The sequence below is a fragment of the Pan paniscus genome, chromosome 7 (genome assembly GCF_029289425.2).
Source record: "Pan paniscus chromosome 7, NHGRI_mPanPan1-v2.0_pri, whole genome shotgun sequence".
NCBI classification, from domain to species: Eukaryota; Metazoa; Chordata; class Mammalia; order Primates; family Hominidae; genus Pan; species Pan paniscus.
Window position 1 is genome coordinate 100,943,707 of NC_073256.2, and position 23,287 is coordinate 100,966,993.

A 23,287-nucleotide genomic window follows, 5' to 3' on the forward strand; every position below is an offset into this window, starting at 1 on the left:
GTATGTCTTTAATTCCTTGGTAAAATTATAGAACTAAATGAATCATAAATGATTTTAAAGATTATTGGCTATATCCTTAGTCATTTATTGATATCATTTAGCTCAAATAAAGTCAATTTTAAAAAAGTAATCAGAATGCTTTATCAAGTGATTTTTGTTTCATACAAAAATTAAAACTATTGTATAAAATTATCTTCAGGCTATGTGAATAAGGTGTGTATGAAACAAATGAATATTGTGTTTAGACTTGGGTCCTATCCCTAAGATATCTATCCCCAAGTAACCAAATGATTTAAAATGATTTAACATTTTGATTAAATTATTTTAAATTTGAATTTTTTAAGTTAGAGGATGTCAAGAAATGACTAATGATATGGCCAATAATCTATAAAAATCAGTTAAAATGACCACATTGGGCTGGGTGCAGTGGCTCATGCCTGCAATCTCAGCACTTTGGGAGGCCAAGGCAGGTGGATCACTTGAGGTCAAGAGTTTAAGACCAGCCTGACCAACATGGTGAAACCCCATCTCTACTAAAAATACAAAATTAGCTGGGCATGGTGGTGCACGCCTGTAATCCCAGCTACTTGGGAGGCTGAGGCAGGAGAATTGCTTCAACCTGGGAGGCAGTGGTTGCAGTGAGCCGAAATCGCGCCATTGTACTCCAGCCTGGGCAACAAGAGTGAAACTCTGTATCAAAACAACAACAACACATCTACAACTGATATAAAAATTGCCACTGAGGAAAAAGTTCAATGTACATATCAACAATCAATTCCTTTAAATTAGGTCTTTTACAAAACATTGTCTGGCTTATTAAGTCAAAGACATTTATTGACTCTATAAATGAGTTTCATGATTTTCGTTTTCAGATTCAGATTTTTAAAAACAAACTAATTTGAAAGCAATAACCAAAAAAGGGAGTAGAAAAAGATTACTATATTATCTACCTCCTTCCCCCACCCCCTTATTAAAAAAGTTTACATTTAGGCATTTGTATTACTGGAGTCTGAAGCCTCAGGATACAGATTACTTTTTCAGCTGGAAGAATGTTATATTTATTTCTCAGTAGGAGAAATTAGTTGTCTTTGTGCTTGCAGATGGGAAAAAAAAGAGTTTGATTTGTGAAGCATGTTGAACTGACCAGATCTGTGGTGGCCAACTCCAGGGGATAAAGTTCCTGTATATGGAGAATACCTGGAGCATTGCTGGGCCCTGACCTATTATATAGTCACACACGGTAACAACAGATGGTTGCCAGAATTCTACAACAGAGAGTTTCTAATGATCAGTATTTGTGAAAAGCTTACTTTTTAGAAACTAGTGGTTTAGAGCCCTCAAAATTACATTCTACTCTATGTCTCTACTTTTCTGTTTTGACTTAATGACTTTATTGTGTTATGTGAATTTAGTAAGTCCCTAATAGCTTTGCCTGTCTTATTTTACTGTCTTAAGTTAGCTAGAAATGTTAATAATTATACATTTGTTTATACCCAATAACTTCAAAGGGTCAGAATGGACAAAAGAAATACCAGATCAATCTAAAGAGTCATTCAGGACCTATCCATGTGCTGCTTATAAATAAAGAGTCGAGTTCATCTAAGCCCGTGGTTTTTCCTGTTCCCCCACCTGATGACCTCACACAGCCTTCCTCCCAGTCCTTGACTCCAGTGACTCCACAGAAATCCAGCATGGCAACTCAAAATCTGCCTGAGCAACATGTCTCTGAAAGAAGCCAGGCTCTGCAGCAGACATCAGCTACAGATATATCTTCAGGTGGGTTCAGAGCCTTTCTTTTGTAAAGTAGAGAGGGAGAAATATAAAAACAGGTTGGCTCTCTTATCCAAAGTGCTTGTGACCAGAAATGTCCCAAGCACTTTTGACATTTTGGAATATTTGCATATACATAATAAGATATCTTGGGGATAGGACCCAAGTCTAAACACAGTATTCATTTGTTTCATACACACCTTATTCACATAGCCTGAATATAATTTTATACAATAGTTTTAATTTTTGCATGAAACAAAATATTGACTGTGGCTTGACTGCAACCTATCACAAGGTCAGGTGTGGAATTTTCCATTTGTGGCATATGTAGATTTCAGCTTTTACCTGAAGTTTACTTGGTAAGGTTCTTTTATCTCTCTTAGTAAGTCTAGGATAAATTAGTGAAATATGTTCCAACTACCTTTAAGAAAATATGTTCCAACTATCTTTAAGTATGGACCATAGTGACTTATGCCTCTTGTTTCTCCATATTCTTTGTTATACTTTTTATTTGGGAAGCTTAGTTTTATAGAAGTGATAAATGGTCTCAACTCCAATTATGTAGGAAATCTTAGTTTCCTCATTTGTTTCATTTATGAAATTTTAAAAAGCTAAAACATTTCACACTGGGTATCAGGAGTAGAGAGCACAACTCTTAATTTGGCAGTACCTTACTGATTCCAAATAAAGGGAGCATGGTAGGCAATCTCTCAGTGACTACTGAATGAATGAATGAATGAATGGTGCCAATATAGACATCATATTGCAGATAATTTAAAACTATATTGTATATAATCCAAATTGTTTATTTTACCTCTAGGATGTGTCTCATTGCTAAAATGGGAGTTCACAGGTTAAAAGTGACGCTAACAAGATATAACTGGACATGGAATGTTTTTTAGCTTCTTTTTGCCCACATCTATTCCTTTCCTTCCCCTATAAATATGTCTATGCTACAGACCATTAGGATGCACAATAGAAAAGGTAGTGCTGGCTGGGCGCGGTGGCTCACACCTGTAATCCCAGCACTTAGGGAAGCCAAGGTAGGCAGATTACCTGAGGTCAGGGGTTCGAGACCAGTCTTGCCAACATACAGTGAAGCCCTGTCTCTACTAAAAAATACAAAAATTAGCTGGGTGTGGTGGCGCACACCTGTAGTCCCAGCTACTTGGAAAGCTGAGGCAGGAGAATTGCTTGAACCCAGGAGTTGGAGGTTGCAGTGAGCCGAGATCGCGCCACTCCAGTCTGGGCGACAGAGTAAGACTCCATCTTAAAAAAAAAAAAAGAAAATGTAGTCCTTAAAAAGCTTACAATCTAATTAGGATATAAAGCAGGCAAGCTTTACATGGGTTTTACATGGGTTAGCTTAGACACAATTAACACACTGGCTTCAACAAAGTGTTTTTAAAAAGTGAGTATTCTGTTTTTATGGTTTCATGTTTGGAAATCCTAACTAAGGAAAGTAATTTTGGGCTACATTAGAGCGGGCCTTGAATTTCAGAGTAGTTAGGACATTTATCCAATAAACCAGTGAAGATCTGTGACCAAGGAAATAGCATAATTAGCTATAATGGTGCACACAGGAGTAATATGATTAGGAAAGATGCTTTTGGCCCTGGGAAGCAGAAGTCAGAAGCGATGGAAACTGTAGATGTTTGCAGTTATGCAACTGAGAGAACATTAGGGCTAAAACAAGGGCCAAGTGTGGTGGGGCTCATGCCTGTAATCCCAACACTTTGGGAGGCCGAGGCAGGTACACTGCTTGAGCCCAGGAATTTGAGACCAACCTGGGCAATACAGTGAGACCCTATCTCTGAAAAAAAAAAAAAAATTAAAAATTAGCTAGGCATTGTGACGTGTGCCTGTGGTCCCAGCTACTGGGGAAGGAGGCCAAAGTGGGAGGATTGCAAGCCTGGGAGGTCAAGGCTGCAGTGAGCCCTGACAGCACTTAATGTACTCCAGCCTGAGTGACAGAGCGAGATCCTGTCTCAAAATAAATAAATAAATAAAAAGGCTAAAACAGTGATTACAGTGAGATCAGGAAGAGAAATAACGAACAGATTTGAGAAACACTGTAGGCAAAATAACATTTGATGTGTGAGATCTGGAGATAAAGTTAACAGGAATGGAAAGTGATGTTGAAGTTTTAAGGTTGAATAACTGGGAGAATTATGAAACTACTGACTAAAACTGAGTCAGTTTTGATAGAACGATGAGGTTTTTTGTTGTTGTTTTTTTTTTTTGGCAGGGTCTCACTTTGTCAGTCAGGCTGGAATGCAGTGGCGCGATCTCAGCTCACTGCAGCCTCAAGTGATCCTCCCACCTCAGTCTCCCAAGTAGTTGGGACTATAGGCACGTGCCATCAATGTCTGGCTAATTTTTTTGTATTTTTTGTAAAGACGGGTTTCACTATGTTGCCCAGGCTGGTCTGAACTCCTGAGCTCAAGCGATCCGTCCGCCTCACTCAGCCTCCCAAAGTGCTAGAATTATAAGCATGAGCCACCAGGCCTGGCAGATGAGTCTTTTGGTCTTCGTCTGGAGTTTGGAAGTTTAAAAGTAATGCCAGGCACAGAGTAAGTGCTCATGAAAACAACCTGTCCACAAAGTACTAGTACTTTAAATAAATGTGCATGTCAGTCAAGCTGCTGCTGTGACTACTTGTGTTTAAATATAAGTATCTTTTACTGTTAACAGAAATATAACAAAACTTTATTACTGTTTCCAGCAGGATCTATTAGTGGAGATATCATTGATGAGTTAATGTCTTCTGACGGTAAGTAGGTTAAAATGTTACTAACTCACTTATCAGTAATGCTTCTGTGGAATTTATAAGTGAAACATGATTTAAAAGAAATGAACATATATTTGCTACCTGCTTTACTATGAAGATTCATGAAAATTCTCCCTTAACACTTACAGTAAGTAATAGGCAACCTTCAGAATTTATTTTTCTTTGCTTGCATTTTGAGGGAAAGGAATCCATATGGGGATACTTCTCACCTTCATTGAAAATAAACTGTTAGCCCTTTCCACTCCTGAAGGATCTGGTCCAAGAAGAGTAAAATAACTTGTCTAAATCAGCAACTGATCTGAACACCTGCTTTTGTAAATACCCCTACCCAGGCCAATTTCAAGCTGCCAATGGGAAGTCACTGAATTAGTATTAATATTAACCATGTTGTCATCTAACCTGAAAAATTATTAAATATCAGTTAGCTACAATATGCTAATTACTTTAATAATTTCTCTCCTTCTGTAAGTTCTTGGATCAGAGTCCTACTACCTAACAAATATAGTAGAAACCTACGAAGTGGTAGCAGTTAAGTTAGCAAATGTTATAGTAACTAGAGATGTACTAATGTATGTAGAAGCAGAGAACATCAGCAAACTTTGTAAGTCCAGTTCATTCTTCTGTTTGCAAAGTGGAAAACAAAACACTTTCATTAGTGTTCTGTTTTTTTTTTTTAAGGCAGAGTCTCCCTCTGTAATCCAGGCTGGAGTGTCATCCAGGCTGGAGTGTCATCCAGGCTGGAGTGCAGTGGCACGATAGCTCACTGCAACCTCCACCTCCTAGGTTCAAATGATTCTCCTGGCTCAGCCTCCCGAGTAGCTGGGATGACAGGCACCTGCCACCACACCTGGCTACTTTTTGTATTTTTAGTAGAGACGGGGTTTCACCATGTTGGCCAGGCTGGTCTCAAACTCCTGGCCTCAGGTGATCCACCTGCCTCAGCCTCCCAGAGTGTTGGGATTACAGGCAGGAGCCACTGCACCTGGCCTCATTAGTGCCTTTTAGTTATATTACCTTAGTGATAAGTTCAACCAATAAAAAATTTAATTTCTAGGCCGGGCACGATGGCTCATGCCTGTAATCCCAGCACTTTGGGAGGCCAAGGCGGGCGAATCACGTCAGGAGATCGAGACCATCCTGGCTAACATGGTGAAACCCCATCTCTATAAAAAAATTTAAAAAATGAGCCGGTCGTGGTGGCAGGCACCTGTAGTCCCAGCTACTCGGGAGGCTGAGGCAGGAGAATGGCGTGAACCCGGGAGTCGGGAGCTTGCAGTGGGCCAAGATCGAGCTACTGCACTCCAGCCTGGACGAAACAGGGAGACTCCATCTTAAAAAAAAAAAAAAAAAAAAAAAAATTAACTTCTATTTCTCAATCTAATATCAATATTCAATGTACAAATTGTTACTAAATGAGAATCTTTCAAAATACACATTACACAAGACTTTAATTTGGAATGATGTATTTGAGAGTATTTTGTTAAAGATCATTAACCGTACGTAGAAACCATCTTTAACACTAAATTTGTTTTTTGTTCGCAGTGTTTCCTCTCTTAAGGCTTTCTCCTACCCCGGCAGATGACTACAACTTTAATTTAGATGATAACGAAGGAGTTTGTGATCTGTTTGATGTCCAGATACTAAATTATTAGATTCCATGGAAACTTGGGACTGTTATCTACCTCTAACTGTGTAACATTTTAGAATTCTTAATAACCTAAATATTTAAAATAATGAATGTAACACCTTTTTTAGTTCACTGATTCTGAAGTGTTCTTCCCTAATACTTTCTTTACTTCACAAAACTTCAACCATAAAAACAAAGGGCTCTGATTGCTTTAGGGGATAAGTGATTTAATATCCACAAATGTCCCCACTCCCAAAAGTAACTATATTCTGGATTTCAACTTTTCTTCTAATTGTGAATCCTTCTGTTTTTTCTTCTTAAAGAGGAAAGTTAAAGGACACTACAGGTCATCAAAAACAAGTTGGCCAAGGACTCATTACTTGTCTTATATTTTTACTGCCACTAAACTGCCTGTTATTTCTGTATGTCCTTCTATCCAAACAGACATTCACTGCCACTTGTAAAGTGAAGGATGTAAACGAGGATATATAACTGTTTCAGTGAACAGATTTTGTGAAGTGCCTTCTGTTTTAGCACTTTAAGTTTATCACATTTTGTTGACTTCTGACATTCCACTTTCCTAGGTTATAGGAAAGATCTGTTTATGTAGTTTGTTTTTAAAATGTGCCAATGCCTGTACATTAACAAGATTTTTAAAAATAAAATTGTATAAAACATTCAATTTATTGGTCTTTGTGGAGAATTAGATGCATCACCAGTATATTACAACAGAGCCATTAATCTTGTAGCTTCATCAACATTAACTGGTTTGCTTTCATGACGCTGCTGAGGAATCTGAAAGGAGAAAGTATTATATTTAAAAACATAGACAACAATAGCAGACAAATGACTTATATAAGCTGTTATTCAATTTAATTTTTCTAGTCATATCTTTGGAAGTAGAACAATCTGTATATTCAGACAATGTTTTAGAGTCTGAATATGCTATTTATACTATAAAGCCTAGTACTAGAGAGCCAAGTACTAAAAATTACACTCAACTTACAGGCTTTGAAAACTTGGAGTTTAATTTATTAGCCTCAATTTGTTAGCCATAAAAAAAAGCAAATGATTTCTGCTTACCAGTTCTTTCTGCAGAGGTTCAAGTGAAATGCTTTTTGCGAAATGTGCAAGTTCCTTTTGTACATTTACAAAAGCTTTATTTACTCTGTTAACTTTTTCCTCATTCATAATGTTTATCTTTTAAAAAAGAAAAAAAGCATTAATCTATGATCTCATAACCATTAAAGATAAGATATATTCAACCTTAACCTGTTAAATCTAAAATCTAAAAACTCTTACCAACAAATTAGGGATAATTCACTCAAAAATTCTTATAGTCTTATTGGGAAATTACAGACAAAAAGTTTTGGTTTTTAAAAAATGGGATTTATGTGGATATGCCTCACACTTATGGTTCAGAAGGCTAAAATATGTGACTGTGATATTGTGATTCATAATAAGATATATATATATATTTGGTCTTTATCCTCATTTCCTGTCATACAGCTTTTTAAATCATTGTATTAAGAGGGATAAGAGTGTCTTTTGAATGCTAATAAGATGGCTGGTAGCTGGGAGTCTCTAGATAGCTTCAGGAGGAGGGCTAGTCAGATAAAAACACAGGGTTAGAGGATTAGGACTTTCTGCTCCAGAGGAGTGGGGATAAAGGTTAAGCCCATCACTAATGGCCAATGATTTAATGAATTATGCCTACATAATGAAGCCTCCGTAAATCTACAAAAGAACTGGGTTCAAAGAGCTTCTGGATAGCTGAACACATGGGGGCTCCTAGAAAGTGGCATGCCCAGAGAGAGCAGGGAAGCTCCATGCCCCTTCCCATGTACCTTGCCCTCTGCACCTCTTCCATCTGGCTACGCATCTGTCCCCTTTGTAATATCCTTTATAATAAACTGGTAAAAGTATTTTCCTGGGTTCTGTGAGCTGCTCTAGCAAATTAATCAAACCCAAGGAGGGGGTCATGGGAACCCTTATTTATAACTGGTTGGTGAGAAGCACGGGTAAAACATCTGGGACTTGTGATTGTCACTGGAAGTTGGGGAGAGGCTTAGGACTCAACTCTCAACCTGTGGAATCTGACGCTATCTCCAGGTCAGCAGTGTCAGATTTTAATTAAAGGACACCCAGCTGCTGCCTGCTGAAGATTCATCTGCAGAATTGTTAGGTGTGGGGGAAACTGCCCCACAAATCTAGTATTGGAAGTGTTGAGTGACCGTATGAGAGTGAGAGTAAGAGAAACTGAGTTGCTTTTTTCCTGTATCCTTACAGTGACCAAAATCTTTCTAGGCTACAGTGCTGTCATCCCGCATCTATACAAGAAACCTGGATCAAATACTTTTAGTCCCTTCTAACATAACAGTACGTCTCTGAATCCTTCCTGGACCTTCTTGTCTTAATGGAAGACCCCTGATGACAGCTTCCCTTGCAGTCCTCCTCTTTTGAGTTTAACAGAGGTAGGGGTGGTGCTCTTCTTCTTCTTCACTGTTGCTGCCGCCAAACAATTTCTCCTTCAAAACCCTTACCTGCTTTGCACCTTATGCTGCCTACCCATAGATCTCTCTCTTAGATCCTACCTGGTGGCATATATAAAAGTTCTAGTACCTCCCGTCCAAATAAAATAATCTTCCTCAAATACACCAAGCTTTTCCCTAGCTCAGGGCCTCTGCACTTGCTATTTTTCTCTGCCTCGAACCCACCACTCCCAACACTTCCTAGCTCTTTGCATTGCTAGCTCTTTGTCATTCTAGTCTTGGTTTCAATGTGTCAACTATGAAGACCGTCCTGTATAAACTGTCATCCCCAAAACCCCCATCATCTGCTTAATTTCATTCTTAGCATTTATAAAATCATAAAACTATTCAACCAAAAAGCTTAACTCAGCTAGCTCATGAAAGTTGAAAGATGAAATGTTAGATTTCTATGGACTATTATAATTAAACTGAGTCCTGGAGAGCTGACTCCATCTACTACTGAAACTTGAAAACATTTTCTTAAAAATTTTTCTTAAATCTTGTAGAAATTTCTCAGGTATTTTGAAATATAAACAAAGAAAAGAAAGAAACCCCTTTCAAACTGTGCATTTCAATAAATATTTTTTATCTTCATTTTACAGGTTTTTGTTTGAATTGCAGATGTCTTCAAAGATACAAGAATTACTGAGGAGAAAAAGAATGGGTGCTCACTGACATCCCATGTCTTGCCTCTATTAATACATTCTTATATTTGAGTTCAGAGATAAGAACTGTTTCCCATACTATGGTTTTTAAATGAGTTCTATGGTTCAGTAAAACTATTAAATTGAAGCTTCACACATTTGTAGTTAAAATGTTTATTTCTTTTCAACATTTGTTTTCAAGAAAGGGAGGTTATTTTTCTTCCTTTTTTTTAAATATTTTTTTAGACAAATGCTTGAAACCATCCTTACCTTTCTAGGAAAAATGAAGAACCTTTTTAAAAAGTAATAGTATACAGTTGTTCAGTAGCTTACAATGACACTTTGCTTGTAAACAATAAAGTCAGAGTGCTTAACTAATACTCACCTTCTTAAGATTAGTGGTAACTGGTTTTGCTTTGTTTTTAGCCTTAAAGTTTTTTTGGCTGGCTATGTGAAATACATTCCTGGACTTCGGCCCTCTTAATTTGTTCTTGGCCATTGTCTAGAAAAGAAAATAAATTCAATTAAATTGCCCACATTTATGAACCGTAAGTCAATTTTAAGTTTTTAAAGGTACCAATTAAATCTAAAAAATTCTATCTTACTCTTGATTATTTTTAAAGTTGGTGCATATATTATTTCCAAGTCTTTCACTCCTAGTAGATTTTCTGCTCTTTGAGTACAGAGTATGTATCTAATTCTTCCCTGTATCCCCAGTAATGGGCCCATAGGAGGCATCCAATTAATATCTGCTGGTTGAATTCACTAATATCATCAACACAATAACTGTTATTCTCAGCAGTACCTCACCACCCATCCTTCTGTTAGTCTATATACTACTATGCTATTCTGGTTCCTATCATACTTTAGAGACTGATTCTGCCTCCTTCTTGACTTCTTTTTTATTCCTTTTTACTCTCCCCACTTTCTCTCCTGTGCATCCCATCAAAATCAGTCCTTAATCCTCCATTTCCTACCTCCCTCTCTCCCTTAATTTACTTTTATGACTTCCATATTTCCTCTATGTGAATGGCCCTTGCCTTGAAGTGTTGGATACTTTCTTTCCTCCGTAGCTAGAGATACATTAAGCCAGTAAATTCTACCTTAAAACATCTCTCAGATCTGCCTTTAATAATGTATATGAGGAATAATTTTTAAAATATTAACACGTATTGAGCTTTTATTATATGTACAAGCACTACACTTATGTGCTTTAACTCATTTACTCCTTACAACCCTTTGTAAGAAGTACTATTATCCCCATTTTAAAGATTAAAATTAAAAAACTGACGCAAAGAGAAGTTAATTTGCCCAATGTCACACTGTCAATAACCAGGAGATGCCAGGACTTACAGCCAGGCAGACTAGATCAGAGCTAACGTTATGTGGTATTGCACTTCATGTATAAATATAAAAGCTATACAAAAAAATGGTATAGTATTGCTTAGTTCAGGACTGGGTTACTGCTGAAGTCCCTAGGTCCATTTGTTCAAACCACTGTTTGTCAAACTATGCCCATGGACCAAATCAGGCCAAGCACCTGTCCTTGTAAGTAAAGTTTAATTGGAGGCCAAGTGCAGGGGCGGTGGCTCACACCTATAATCCCAGCACTTTGGGAGGCGAAGGCAGAGACCAGCCTCACCATGGTGAAACCCTGTCTCTACTACAAATACAAAAATTAGCTGGGCATGGTGGCACATGCCTGTGATCCCAGCTACTCGGGAGACTGAGGAAGGAGAATCGCTTGAATCCGGAAGGCGGAGGTTGCAGTGAGCCAAGATTGCACCAGTGCACTCCAGCCTGAGTGACAGAGCAAGACTCTGTCTCAAAAAAATTAATTAATTAAAAAATAAAGTTTAATTGGAATACAGTTATGTCCATTCAATCATGTGCTGATATGGCTGCTTTCCTGCTATAACTATGACCCACAAATTCCAAAATATTTAGTGTCCGACCTTTAACAGGAAGTCTGCCAACTCCTGGCTTAAGCCATCTGCACAGTGGCTATCTGGCACCAAGCTATGCGATCGACCTTCCCAATGTTAAAAACCTTCAACAGTTTTCCCAATGTATAAGGGGCAACGTGCCTTGGCTTGGCATATTACTGGCACTCTGAATCTACCCTAAATCTGCCACACATATCTCCTGTTACGTCCCTATAAACACTGCTCTAGCCAGCCTGGTCTAACTGTTCTCTTGCACAGACACCTTGAACATTCTTCCTTTTTTTCCTTTGCTCAGTCGTAGTCTTGACTGAAATTTATATCTTCCTTCAATGTAGCCTTACTACATTGTAAGTAATTAAGGAACTACTTAACTGAAACAGCAATGCTTTTGAACCCCAACAGTATTCCTCCTACTTAAAAAAGAATGCAGTAGAAAATACATGGTTATTACAGAAGATGCAAAAAAAAAAAATACACATAATAAAACCCCTCAAATGAAGTACTCTAAAATCATTCCAAGCCGGGCGCGGTGGCTCATGCCTGTAATCCCAGCACTTTGGGAGGCCGAGGCGGACGGATCACTTGAGGCCAGGAGTTCGAGACCACCCTGGCCAACATGATGAAACCCCGTTTCCACTAAAAAAATTAAAATTAGCCGGGCGTGGTGAAAGGCGCCTCTAATCCCAGCTACTCGGGAAGCTGAGACACGAGGAGGCGGAGGTTGCAGTGAGCCGAGATCACGCCACTGCACACCAGCCTGGGCGACAGACTGAGACTCAGTCTCAAAAATAAATAAATAAAAATTAAAATAAAATAATTACAATAGTAACCAAAATCCAATCATTCATCTAGTATAAATCAATTGCTATATGCCACGTGTGGTAGAGAACTTATATTTTATACACAAAAAATATATATGGAACATAAATAATGACAGTATATATACGGAACATACACAGACATGATAGGTATATTGTACATGACACTACCTATAATATACACATGGACCATGAACAGACAGTCTACAAGTGGAGAGGTTTACAAGAGCTGTAGACCTGAGCAAGGTTCGTGGAGAAAGTAATACACTAGTGGGGGTGTGCGAGTGGAGGGAAATTCTCTGAAAACCACGTAGAAACTGATCATGAAAGACACAGCCCAAAACTGGGACCCCGTCAGGAGATGAAAGCCCAACAAGCACCGGGGTTTCGGGCCTGCTATCCAGTAGGGCTGCCTGAGGCAGAGCGCGACGGAACCGAGCCTACAGGCCACAGCGGTACGAGACCGGCCCAATCCAACCCCGACCCCTGCAAACTTCACGCCAGCCCTCCAGAAAACTTAATTTATTAAACTCTCACCAGAAATTTAACACTTGCGTGCAGCTTTTTAAGCTCCAGGTAACACCATCTGGCACGTACGGCGTCTAGGAAGTTCCGGGGAGGATGAACCAGTCAGGATTCCGCTCACGAGCCGTAGCTCCGCCCACCGAACGGAGCCCCGTCCATAGGCGGAAGTCCCGCCCATAGAGTGAGTTCCCACCCACCTGGCGTAGTCCCGCCCATAGAGCCAAGTCTAAGGAGCAATGTGCAGTGAAAAAGCGAAGCCCCAACCATAGAGCGAGGTTCGGAAGTCCAGTCTCATTAGCATCCCTTGTCTTCCGCGGTGTTGCAGACTTATCCTCAGCTCAAGCGAGTTTGGGGCGTTATAGAGCCAGCCAAGTATCCCCTTGCTGGCGTGGGTACTTGTGCAGAAACTTCCCGAGGTGCTTCTGAGACTGCACAGTGAAGACCGCCGCACTGGAGGTCAGCGCTCCGCCGCGGACTCCCGGCTGACTCTGCCACTCTCCCAGGAGGAGGCGCTGTGCACCTCTGGGTGGTTTCCAGGGCTCGGCTGGCGGTAGAGGGAGCCTTGAGGTTGGAAAAGATCTAGAGCTATAATCTCCGAAAGGAAGATTTGTAATGCACTGCGAGTTAGAAATGTTTTTCTCATTGCAGCTTCCTTGTTTCAAAAAGAGAATTTTTGACAGCACTGCAAAGGCACAAGAAACCAGGCACAGTATAAAATATACAAATAAAACAGGTACCAAGGAACTTAAAACATTCAACCCATAACGTCGTCTAGGTTTTTCTGCTTTAAGAAAATTGACTCAATTCTTCCAAGAGAATAACCCTATTAAAGGTAAGTTTTCACATGTGCCTCTATTTATTTTGTTGAGGTCATAGGAAAAGCTGGATTTCAAACAAACGTAGATGTAAGAATTAAATAGAAGAGAGAAGCACGAAGGGTGGCTTTATAGTCAACAGGGACAGGTTTATTTTAAATAAACCTGAGACTGGCAGCTGGCCAAGTTAGGTCAGAGCCACACTCTCTTACAGACTAAGAGTTTTTAAGGATTCAGGGTGGGAGAGTTTAACAGAGGCTTGGACTGCTTCTGTGTCTCTTTGCTGTGCTTATCTGGGAGGGAGAGTTGTGTGTCTGTTCCCATACATCTTTCTGCAGCTGCAGGCATACCCGCAGCTAAAAGTCTGCTTTTAGCTTCCCTATCTTAGTACACCTGAAGGGAAAGGAATGTGCTTATTAAGGCCCACTGTTTCACTGGGGCTCATTGTATGAGGGTGAGGTTTGGTAGTTACCCAAGAGATTTTCCCCCTACTTCACTCTGCCTAAGCTGTCTTATCTGTGTTTTACTGACTGCTCTTTCTATCTGCTTGTAATTAGAAGAGAAGTGATTTCCTTGAAATTCATGAGGCTAGAAAGGGAGCTGGAACTTAAAAGTGGCGGTGTTTGTCCGAGATGATGGTGCTCCTGCTCTGTCAGTAAAACTGACATTTATATGCCATTTTGTAGCTTACAAAAGATTTCAGCCTACACTATGCTCAAAATAAGGTGATAAAACCACTCCTGTTTTGCAAGTGATGATACTACTAAGGTTCAGAGTTTAAGCCGTGTGCTGGCAGCCACACAACTAACTAGAAATTGACAAAGCCAGACGGTTTTGTAAAACTAAGCATTTTTTTAAAACAGTTTTTAAAAAGGTTTTGTAAACTTAATAATTCGCAAATCCACATTGGTTAGCACTTGGTCAAGTCCTCTTTCCAACAAACCAGGCACTTGCCTGCTTACAGAAAGATAAGCAATTTTTGCAATAAATCATTTAATTATGCCCATCACAAAAAAAAAATAAGGAACAGAATATACTAAGGGGAGAGGAATAATTGCTTGCCAATGTATGTTTATTCAAACTTTTATATTCTTTCTGACGATCCACCTGTTAAAAACACCTAAAAATGCTGATATAAAATGCCCATAAAGTGTAAGAGCAAAACAAAAATAGAAAACCGTTAGACTTTTTTATAAGGCCAGAGTTATTCACAAATACTGAGGTGAATAAGTTGGGTACAATTATTTGGTTCTTTGAATGTGAGGCTATTGATATATATATACAGAAGGCAAAGAAATAAATGTAACAGAACGACATTACAGTGTTTATGAAAACTGGTAGGTCTCACTTTTATTTTGAAGTGGCGAAATAACATGGTTATTCAGGCAAGAGCAGAGGTCTGAGTGAGGAGGCATGGGTTTTTGGTTTACCTCTCCCACCAACCAACAGTGTGACCTTGGAAAAGTTACTTCATTTCTCTGTGCCTCTCTTTCCCATATGCATGTAGATAGTCATTATACCCATTTCAGAGAACGTTGATTATCTGCTCAGCATCCCTTTCTGGATAACCACTCTTCTCCGATCAAGTTGTCCTGGTTGAGCTGATAACTACAGTCCTCCTCTAAGGATTTTCCAGCTAGAGCTGGTGGAAAATGCTGTCTCTTGCATTTGGTGTCTTTGTGCTGGGATGATATAAAATCAAGGCTACTAGTGGCCATCTCCTCCAGCAACTTGGAAGAAGTCTTCCTGCAATGAGAGCAACACACACAAGAAGACAGAACTGAACAGACCAGAGGACTCTGATGCAATCATTTGAGTCCTTGGATTCAGCCATAGATGGAAGAAAGATCCATCCCTTCATTTTTCAAGTACCTGAGCTAAAATATTACCTTCTTTGAGCTTAAACTACTTTGGGTTGTTTTTATTTTATTTTTTAGTCACTTTAACCTGAAAGAGTCTTGACTCCACTCCTGTCCTACCTACTTCACAGGATTATTGTGCAGAGTTAGTGAAATATAAAACATGAAAGCATAAAGTATTACTAAAACAAAAGAAAGGATCATGTTAATTTTCTAAGAGCCATATTTACCCATGTTCCAAATGAACCATACATAAAGAAAATAGCTTAAAGATTTTTCATCTTTAAAAATACATGCAAAAATTAAATTTCCAGTTTTTCTAACAATCTTAAAGATGAATAAAATCATAAATAGAAAAATAATCTTTCAGAAACCTTAGTTTTCCTGGGATAGACTCAGCAATGCAGAGTTCTTTATACAGACCTGGACCTCAAATAATTGTCTTGGAAGCAATTCAACAAGTAAACAAAGATAATTAAGGAGAAGAAGAAAATGAGAACACCACATAAATTACAAACCGTCTATAACGAAACTCATAGTCCTCTAAGGGAACACAGCCAGCCTTGTATAGATGATACTCCATAATTTCTCTTACTTATTTAACCTCCATCTCTTCTCTCCACCACACAGTTTCATTAAGTCAAAATAGTTTGGACACCTAGGCTCTGTAGGTGCTCAAAGGAAGTACATACCACATTTCTATCTCTCAGGGCACAATCATCTGGATTGTAAATGCACAGGGAACAATGATTCTTGACAGAAAGTGGTAAGAACTATGATAAATGCACAAAATATGCTATTTATGGGTGGAGATAATTCCGAATTCCGGAAACATTCATGTTAAAGCTCTTATTTGATTGTCTCAGAGCAGAAATCGGCAGACTTCAGCCCAAAGGCCAGATCCAGCCCACTACTTATTTTTGTATAGCCCACGAGCTAAGAATGAAGTTACATCTTAAGATGGGGAAAAACTCAACATAAGAATGATACATAGCAACACATGCATATTCTATTAAATTCATGTTTCTGTGTCCACAAAGTGTCACTGCAGCACAGCCATGCTCATTTGTTTACATCTTGTCTGTCTGCTGTCATGCTGTAATGATAATGCTGAGTACTTGCGACAGAAACCGCATAGCCTGGAAAGCCTAAAACATTTATTACCTAGGCCTTGACCAATTTAATTTTTTTTTTTTGAGGCAGAATTTTGCTCTTATTGCCCAGGCTGGAGTGCAGTGGCTCAATCTTGGCTCACCACAACCTCTGCCTCCCGGGTTCAAGCGATTCTCCTGCCTCAGCCTCCTGAGTAGCTGGGATTACAGGCATGCGCCACCATGCCCAGCTAATTTTGTATTTTTAGTAGAGATAGGGTTTCTCCATGTTGGTCAGGCTGGTCTCGAACTCCCGACCTCAAGTGATCCACCTGCCCCAGCCTCCCGAAGTGCTGGGATTACAGGCATGAGCCACTGCGCCCGGCCCTAATTTTTTTTTTAAACAGGGTCTCACTCTGTCGCCTATGCTGGAGTGCAATGGCGCGAACACTGCTCACTGCAGCCTCCACCTCCCGGACTCAAGCGATCCTCCCACCTCCTCAACCCCCCAAGTAGCTGAGACTACAGGTGCACACCACCATGCTTGGCTAATTTTTGTATTTTCTGCAGAGACATGGTTTCACCACGTTGCCCAGGCTGGCCTTGCATTCCTGAGCTCATGTGATCCATCCTCCTTGGCATCCCAGATTCTGGGGTTACAGGTGTAAGCCACCACACCCAGCCACCAATTTAAAACTTTAAAACATTGCCAATCCCTATATTAGAGTTGAGCAGCATGGTGGTATTATTCAGAATATTGCTATTTTATACTCAAATACACAGGCAGCTTAAATGAATTTTTCCTCCCAGCATTTCAAGAAGGTAGAAAAACCTTAATGTCATGAGTTTGGGTTCCCTTTCATCTGATGATTATCAATAATTTTCATTCTTCCAGGCTAAAAATGGAAGCTCCCAGTTATGTAGAAGATATTTCCATCTGGATCCGTCTTAGAAAGTGGAAACAGGAAATGGCTTAATCCTAGAGGAGAAGATAAGACTGGAGAAATTACTGGGGAAAGGGCGGTTAAGGGCTTTCTGCAAGTGCTTGAGACTATCCCTGTGGCACCCCCTACCACAGCCCTAGGAACAATAGCATAAGATCCTTGCACCAATAAATGTCACAGAAAGGATGGAGTTTTCTGCCTTTAAATGAAATGTGGACTTTGGCATTGAGCATCTCAGCAGCCACTGTGATGAATTGAAGACCAGAGAAATTTTCCTATTTTCTGGGCACTAGGTAAGCCACCCACTTCCATATACTTGAGACTGAGATCACATTTTTATGCCAAATTAAGAAGGGAAAGTCAGAGTCAGATTTAATTTTATCTAAAATTTTAAGTTTTATGATGTTTCTAGCACACTTATACTCAAGTATTGAAGTGTTATGATGATCCTCTTTTTGGCGACACAAAGGCTTACTGCAACCTCCGCCTCCTGGGCTCAGGCGATCCTCCCACCCCTCCTCCTGAGTAGCTCAGATTATAGGCACGTGCCACCATGCCCAGCTAATTTTAATTTTTGTAGAGATGAGGTCTTACTATGTTGCTCAGGCTGTCCTGGAACTCCTGGGCTCAAGCAATCCTCCTGCCTTGATCTCCCAAAGTGCTAAGATTACAAGCGCGAGTCATCATGCCCCACAATGATGTTTCTTAAACTCAAGCGTTTTAACTGGCAAAAATGGAGCTGCAAGGCCTTGTAGATATACATACATATGGCCCTGCGTGGTGGCTCACGCCTGTAATCCCAGCATTTTGGGAGGCCGAGGCCGAGGCGGTCGGATCACCTGAGGTCAGGAGTTTAAGACCAGCCTGACCAACATGGAGAAACCCCATCTCTACTAAAAACACGAAATTAGCCGGGCTTGACGGCACATGCCTGTAATCCCAGCTACTCAGGAGGCTGAGGCAGGAGAATTGCTTGAACCCGGGAGGCAGAGGCTGCGGTGAGCTGAGATCATGCCATTGCACTCCAACCTGGGCAACAAGAGCAAAACTCTATCTCAATAAATAAATAAAAAAGATATATACATATATCTGTGTACATACACATATACATACAGCATAACATGAGCAAGCCCTAGACCCAGAGATGGACATGTTATGATTGTGGGAAAGGTCTATTATGGGCGGAAGATGGGGTTGTGGAGATGCTATTGAAGATAAGACTGTAAGATAAACTAATGAAGGGCCTTAACCAAGAAGGGTTCATTTCACTTTAGTATTTTAAAATACTTTAGTATTTCCAAAAAATAAGGATATTCTCCCTCATAACCACAATGCAGCCATCAAAACTCAAAAAATGGATACTGACACATTACTGCTATCTAATCCATAATTGTCATTCGGATTCCATTAATTATCCCAATAACATCTTTTATAACAGAAGAATCCTATTCAGGATAAAGTGTTGCATCAGGTTGTCATGTCTCTTTAGGTACCTCTTACCTGAATAGAACCTCAATCTTTCCTTGGCTTTCCCGACTTGACGCTTTTGAAAATAACCGTTGAATCATTTTTTGAAATGTTTTAGAATGTTTCTTTTTCTATTGTTTCCTCATGATTAGATTTAGTATATACTGTTTTGGGTGATGGGGAGAAAGACAGACAAAAATACCAGAAAAGTAGTGCTGTGATCTTTCATTGCATCCTGTTACTTGGTACGTGATTTTATTTGTCCCTTTACAGGGAAATATGAATTTTGATCACTGCATTAAGACAACATCTATCAGGTTTCTCTCCCATGAAGTTTTCCCTTCTCAGGCCGGGCACAGTGGCTCACACATGTAATACTAGCACTTTGGAAGGCCGAGGCAGGTGGATCACCTGAGGTCGGGAGTTCGAGGCCAGCCTGGCTAACATGGGGAAACCCCATCTCTACTAAAAACAATACAAAAATTAGCCAGGCATGGTGGTATGTACCTTAGTCCTGGATACTCGGGAGGCTGAGGCAGGAAAATCACTTGAACCCAGAAGGCGGAGGTTGCAGTGAGCTGAGATCGCACCACTGCACTCTAGCCTGGGCAACAAGAGCGAGACTCCATTTCCAAAAAAAAAAAAAAAAAAAAAGGAAAAGAAAACCAGAAAGTTACTCCTCTTTTAATCAGTATTTTTTTAGGAGCCAGTTTAAACTATGTAAATATCCCATTATTCATCAAACTTTCATTTACTAGTTTTGGTACACATATTGATGTTTCTTGGCTGAATTGTTACTATGATGATTGCCAAATTTTAATTTTTGTATTTCCATCTTCTTTTCTGCAGTCATCAGTTGACATTTTATTGCTAGTAAAAGCTTTCTCCTCCACCTATGTATTTATTGAGATCAGTATGAGCTCATAGGTTGCTATCTTATTCAACAGATTATAGTCTTTTTTTTTTTTTTTTTTTGAGGCAGAGTCTACCTCTGTCACCCAGGCTGGAATGCGGTGGCTCAGTCTCTGCTCACTGCAATCTCTGCCTCCCAGGCTCAAACGATTCTCCTGCCTCAGCCTCCCAAGTAACTGGGACTACAGGCATGTGCCACCATGCCTGCTAATTTTTGTATTTTTAGCAGAGACAGGGTTTCACATATTGGCCAGGTTGGTCTCCAACTCCTGACCTCAAGTGATCTGCCCACCTCAGCCTCCCAATGTGCTGGGATTACAGAGATGAGCCACCACGCCTGGCCTCACACTATAGTCTTTTATTATCATAATTTATTTTGATGTTCACATTACCCAGATTTGGACAGTGAGTGCTCCTTCACCTGCCCCACTATTTTGATCCATCCCTACCATTCTTTGACCACTTCCTTACTTTCTGGGACAACAAAGCATTCCAGGCTCATTTTGGACCTGTGCTTTGCCAATCTTAGAATCAGTCATTTCTCCACAGAGCCCTGGTTCCTTTAGGTGACAAATGATACTTAGAAACCAAGATCTGGGGCCAGGCATGGTGGCTCACGCCTGTAATCCCAGCACTTTTTGGGAGGCCAAGGCAGGTGGATCGCTTGAGGCCAGGAGTTCAAGACCAGCCTGGCCAACATGGCAAAACCCTAAAAACATTAAAGTTAACCAGGTGTGGCGGCACACACTTGTAATCCCAGCTACTTGGGAGGCTGAGGCATGAGAATCACTTGAACCCAGGAGACGGAGGTTGCAGTAAGCAGAAATCACGCCACTGCACTCTAGCCTGAGTGAGTGAGACTCTGTCTAAAAAAAAAAAAAAAAAAAAAAAAAAGACAAGAAAAGAAAAAGAAAAGAAACCAAGATCTGGGCTGGGTGTAGTGGCTCACGTCTGTAATCCCAGCACTTTGGGAGGCCGAGGTGGGCGGGTTACCTGAGGTTTGGAGTTCGAGACCAGCCTGGCCAACATGGTGAAACTCTGTCTCTACTAAAATACAAAAAAAATTAGCCAGGCATGGTGGCAGGCGCCTGTAATCCCAGCTCTTCGGGAGGCTGAGGCAGGAGAATAACTTAAACCCAGGAGGCAGAGGTTGCAGTGAGCCGAGATCGCGCCATTGCACTCCAGCCTGGGTGACAAGAGTGAAACTTCATCTAAAAAAAAAAAAAAAAAAAAAGCAAACCACGATCTGGGAAGTTGATGCTTCCATGTCTTTGCAGTGAGCATAGCTAGGAAATACATGCATGTGTGTATATACTATTTGTCTATCTACCTATCAGTATTCACACGGCACATCAACTGTATTTATTTCTATATGTACACACCATGAGTTCATGCTGATATCTCTAATTTCATTTGAATACCAAAGGTTTTAGTTTTCTACCATTCCATTGTTGTCATTTTTTCCTGGCTCCCTTATTTGAAATATATGTACTCATTTGGTTCATCTTCCTGTATGTAACCAGTCTTCTTTCACTGTTGCCAACTACTTCCCCTACCTCCATGACATGCAGGTGTCCTCCTCACCCCCATGGACTCTAATCATCCACCTGGGCTGCGGCCATCTTCATGTGCTGCCACCTGAATAGGTGGTTTCCCCACCCTGTTCAGGCTCTTGCTTTCCGTGGGCTGATGCCGTCTCTCTCCTCCTTATAAGACCTAATGTCTTTTAGACTGAAGAAGGAAGGAAGGAAAAAGGAATAGAGAAAGGGAGGGAGGCAGAGAAGCAGATAGCAGAGTTTGAGATTTTATTCTATAGGCAACGAAGGACTTGTCCTCCTCTCCACACCCCACCCGCCAAAACACACATGAGATTGCTTATTGTAGGGAATAATTTTGTTAGCTGCATGAAAGTAGCTTAGAAGAAGGAATGGTTGCAGGCAGGCAAGTAGTGGTTCAGGAAATAAGTGATGAAGCCTAACGAGGAGATAGATATCCTTAGATGACTGTGCACCCACTATGGCTCCTCTGAGCAGCCAATGCATGACAAACAGTCAATAAAAATTATATGCAGTCTGCATTTCCGTGTAGTTTCTTCATGGGTCAAATAAATATTAGAGCTACTTTCCAATGAAATTTTTATTTCTTGGCCAGGCACAGTGGCTCATGCCTGTAATCCCAGCACTTTTGGAGGCCAAGGCAGGAGGATCACTTGAGCCCAGGAGTTTGAGACCAGACTGGGCAACATATCAACACCTTGTTTCTACCAAAAATACAAAATTAGTTAGACACGGTAGTGTGCACCTGTAGTCTCAGCTCCTCAGGAGGCTGAGGTGGGAGGAAGCTGAGCTTGGGAGGTTGAGGCAGCAGCAAGCCATGATTGTGTCACTGCACTCCAACCTGGGTGACAGAGCAAGACCCTGCCTCAAAATAATGAAAGAAAAAAGAGGAAGGAAGGGAGGGAGGGAGGGAGGAAAGGAAGGAAGGAAGGTAGGAAGGATGGAAGGAAGGAAGGAAGGAAAGGAAAAGAAATCTACATTTCTTGTGAGGAACCGATCAGATGAACATTTTCATGATTGATTGTGGAAATGGGGAATCTTTTTTTAACCCCCTAATGACAGGAGCATTTATTTCTAGACTATAAATGAAAATTTATGACACAGCCTATATAAGAAAATGCAGCAGAATAAACAGGATCCACCACCTTTCTCTCTAGGTCAGATTCCTGGAAATATCTGGAGGGTAAGAACCAGTGAATGAAAAGAGATGGTTAATGCTTTGCAGTGAAGGAAAAGTGACTCGCATCAGTAGATTACTATGAAGCTGCAAGAGGTGAGTCACAGGCTTTAGCTTTTCATGGTATGGTTTCTGTATTCAAATACCATGTTACTTTTATGCATGCTTTTCTCTCGTGCTCTTTTCAGGGCCCAGAAAAAAAAGTCACCTTGGATTTCCATTCATGAATACATACTTCTGTGACATAGGAGGTGTGAAAGAAGCATTTGCTGAATGAAATAAAACTTCCTGAAATGTAAAAATAGGCAAGGGTTTGTAGCCATACACTAAAAATTATTGTAAAGCACTGTCACTGTTAGCATGGCCAAGATATACCTAGAAGAACACTTTTTGTCTTCTTGTAGCACTGCTTCTTGGATGTGATAGGTGCTCCACAAATATACTATTAATTTAATTAAGCAAATTTGATTTAGAATAATCTCCTGGCCAAATGCCTAGGGATCTTGAACCTGAACTAATTATAGTCACAAAGAAGGGCTTGCATTTGAAATCTTTGAGGGTTAAGAATGGTCAAATACATGTCACAAAGACAATAAAAATATTCCAAGGGCATGCGTCGTACTTTTTCACTCTTTATGATACTTGGTTAAAATGCAAGTAATGGTTAAAAATTAGAGGAACTGTGAAATATTTAGCAGGTGCATATTTAAAACTCAGAAAGTTGGCAAAGGCAAAGAAGGCAGTGTGCTATTAAATTTTAAAAAATGAAAGGATGCAGTGCTTTGTAATTATCAAGTTTAATTGATAATGTAAA

The 23,287-nt window shown here is 40.1% G+C and overlaps 2 protein-coding genes across 3 annotated transcripts in view; one reads left to right on the forward strand and one right to left on the reverse strand.

Moving 5' to 3' along the window:
- Window positions 1-6,870, forward strand: part of E2F5 (E2F transcription factor 5) — a 36,409-nt gene extending 29,539 nt beyond the window's left edge. The window contains exons 6-8 of one of the 2 annotated variants that reach the window (XM_014345966.5): window positions 1,509-1,776; window positions 4,496-4,543; window positions 6,104-6,870. In XM_014345966.5, the coding sequence (XP_014201452.3) occupies window positions 1,509-1,776; window positions 4,496-4,543; window positions 6,104-6,213 (426 nt within the window). In that variant the 3' untranslated portion in view covers window positions 6,214-6,870. The remainder of the gene's footprint in view (window positions 1-1,508; window positions 1,777-4,495; window positions 4,544-6,103) is intronic. The other variant, XM_034966304.3, reaches the window with a different exon arrangement.
- On the reverse strand, window positions 6,854-13,071 carry RBIS (ribosomal biogenesis factor). Its single transcript, XM_055116702.1, has 4 exons — window positions 12,665-13,071; window positions 9,749-9,865; window positions 7,272-7,388; window positions 6,854-6,983 (listed from the first exon to the last, which is right to left on the reverse strand). The coding sequence occupies exons 2-4, from the start codon at window positions 9,860-9,862 to the stop codon at window positions 6,912-6,914; spliced, it is 303 nt and encodes a 100-aa protein (XP_054972677.1). The 5' UTR covers window positions 9,863-9,865; window positions 12,665-13,071; the 3' UTR covers window positions 6,854-6,911.
- Window positions 13,072-23,287: the final 10,216 nt, after the last annotated feature.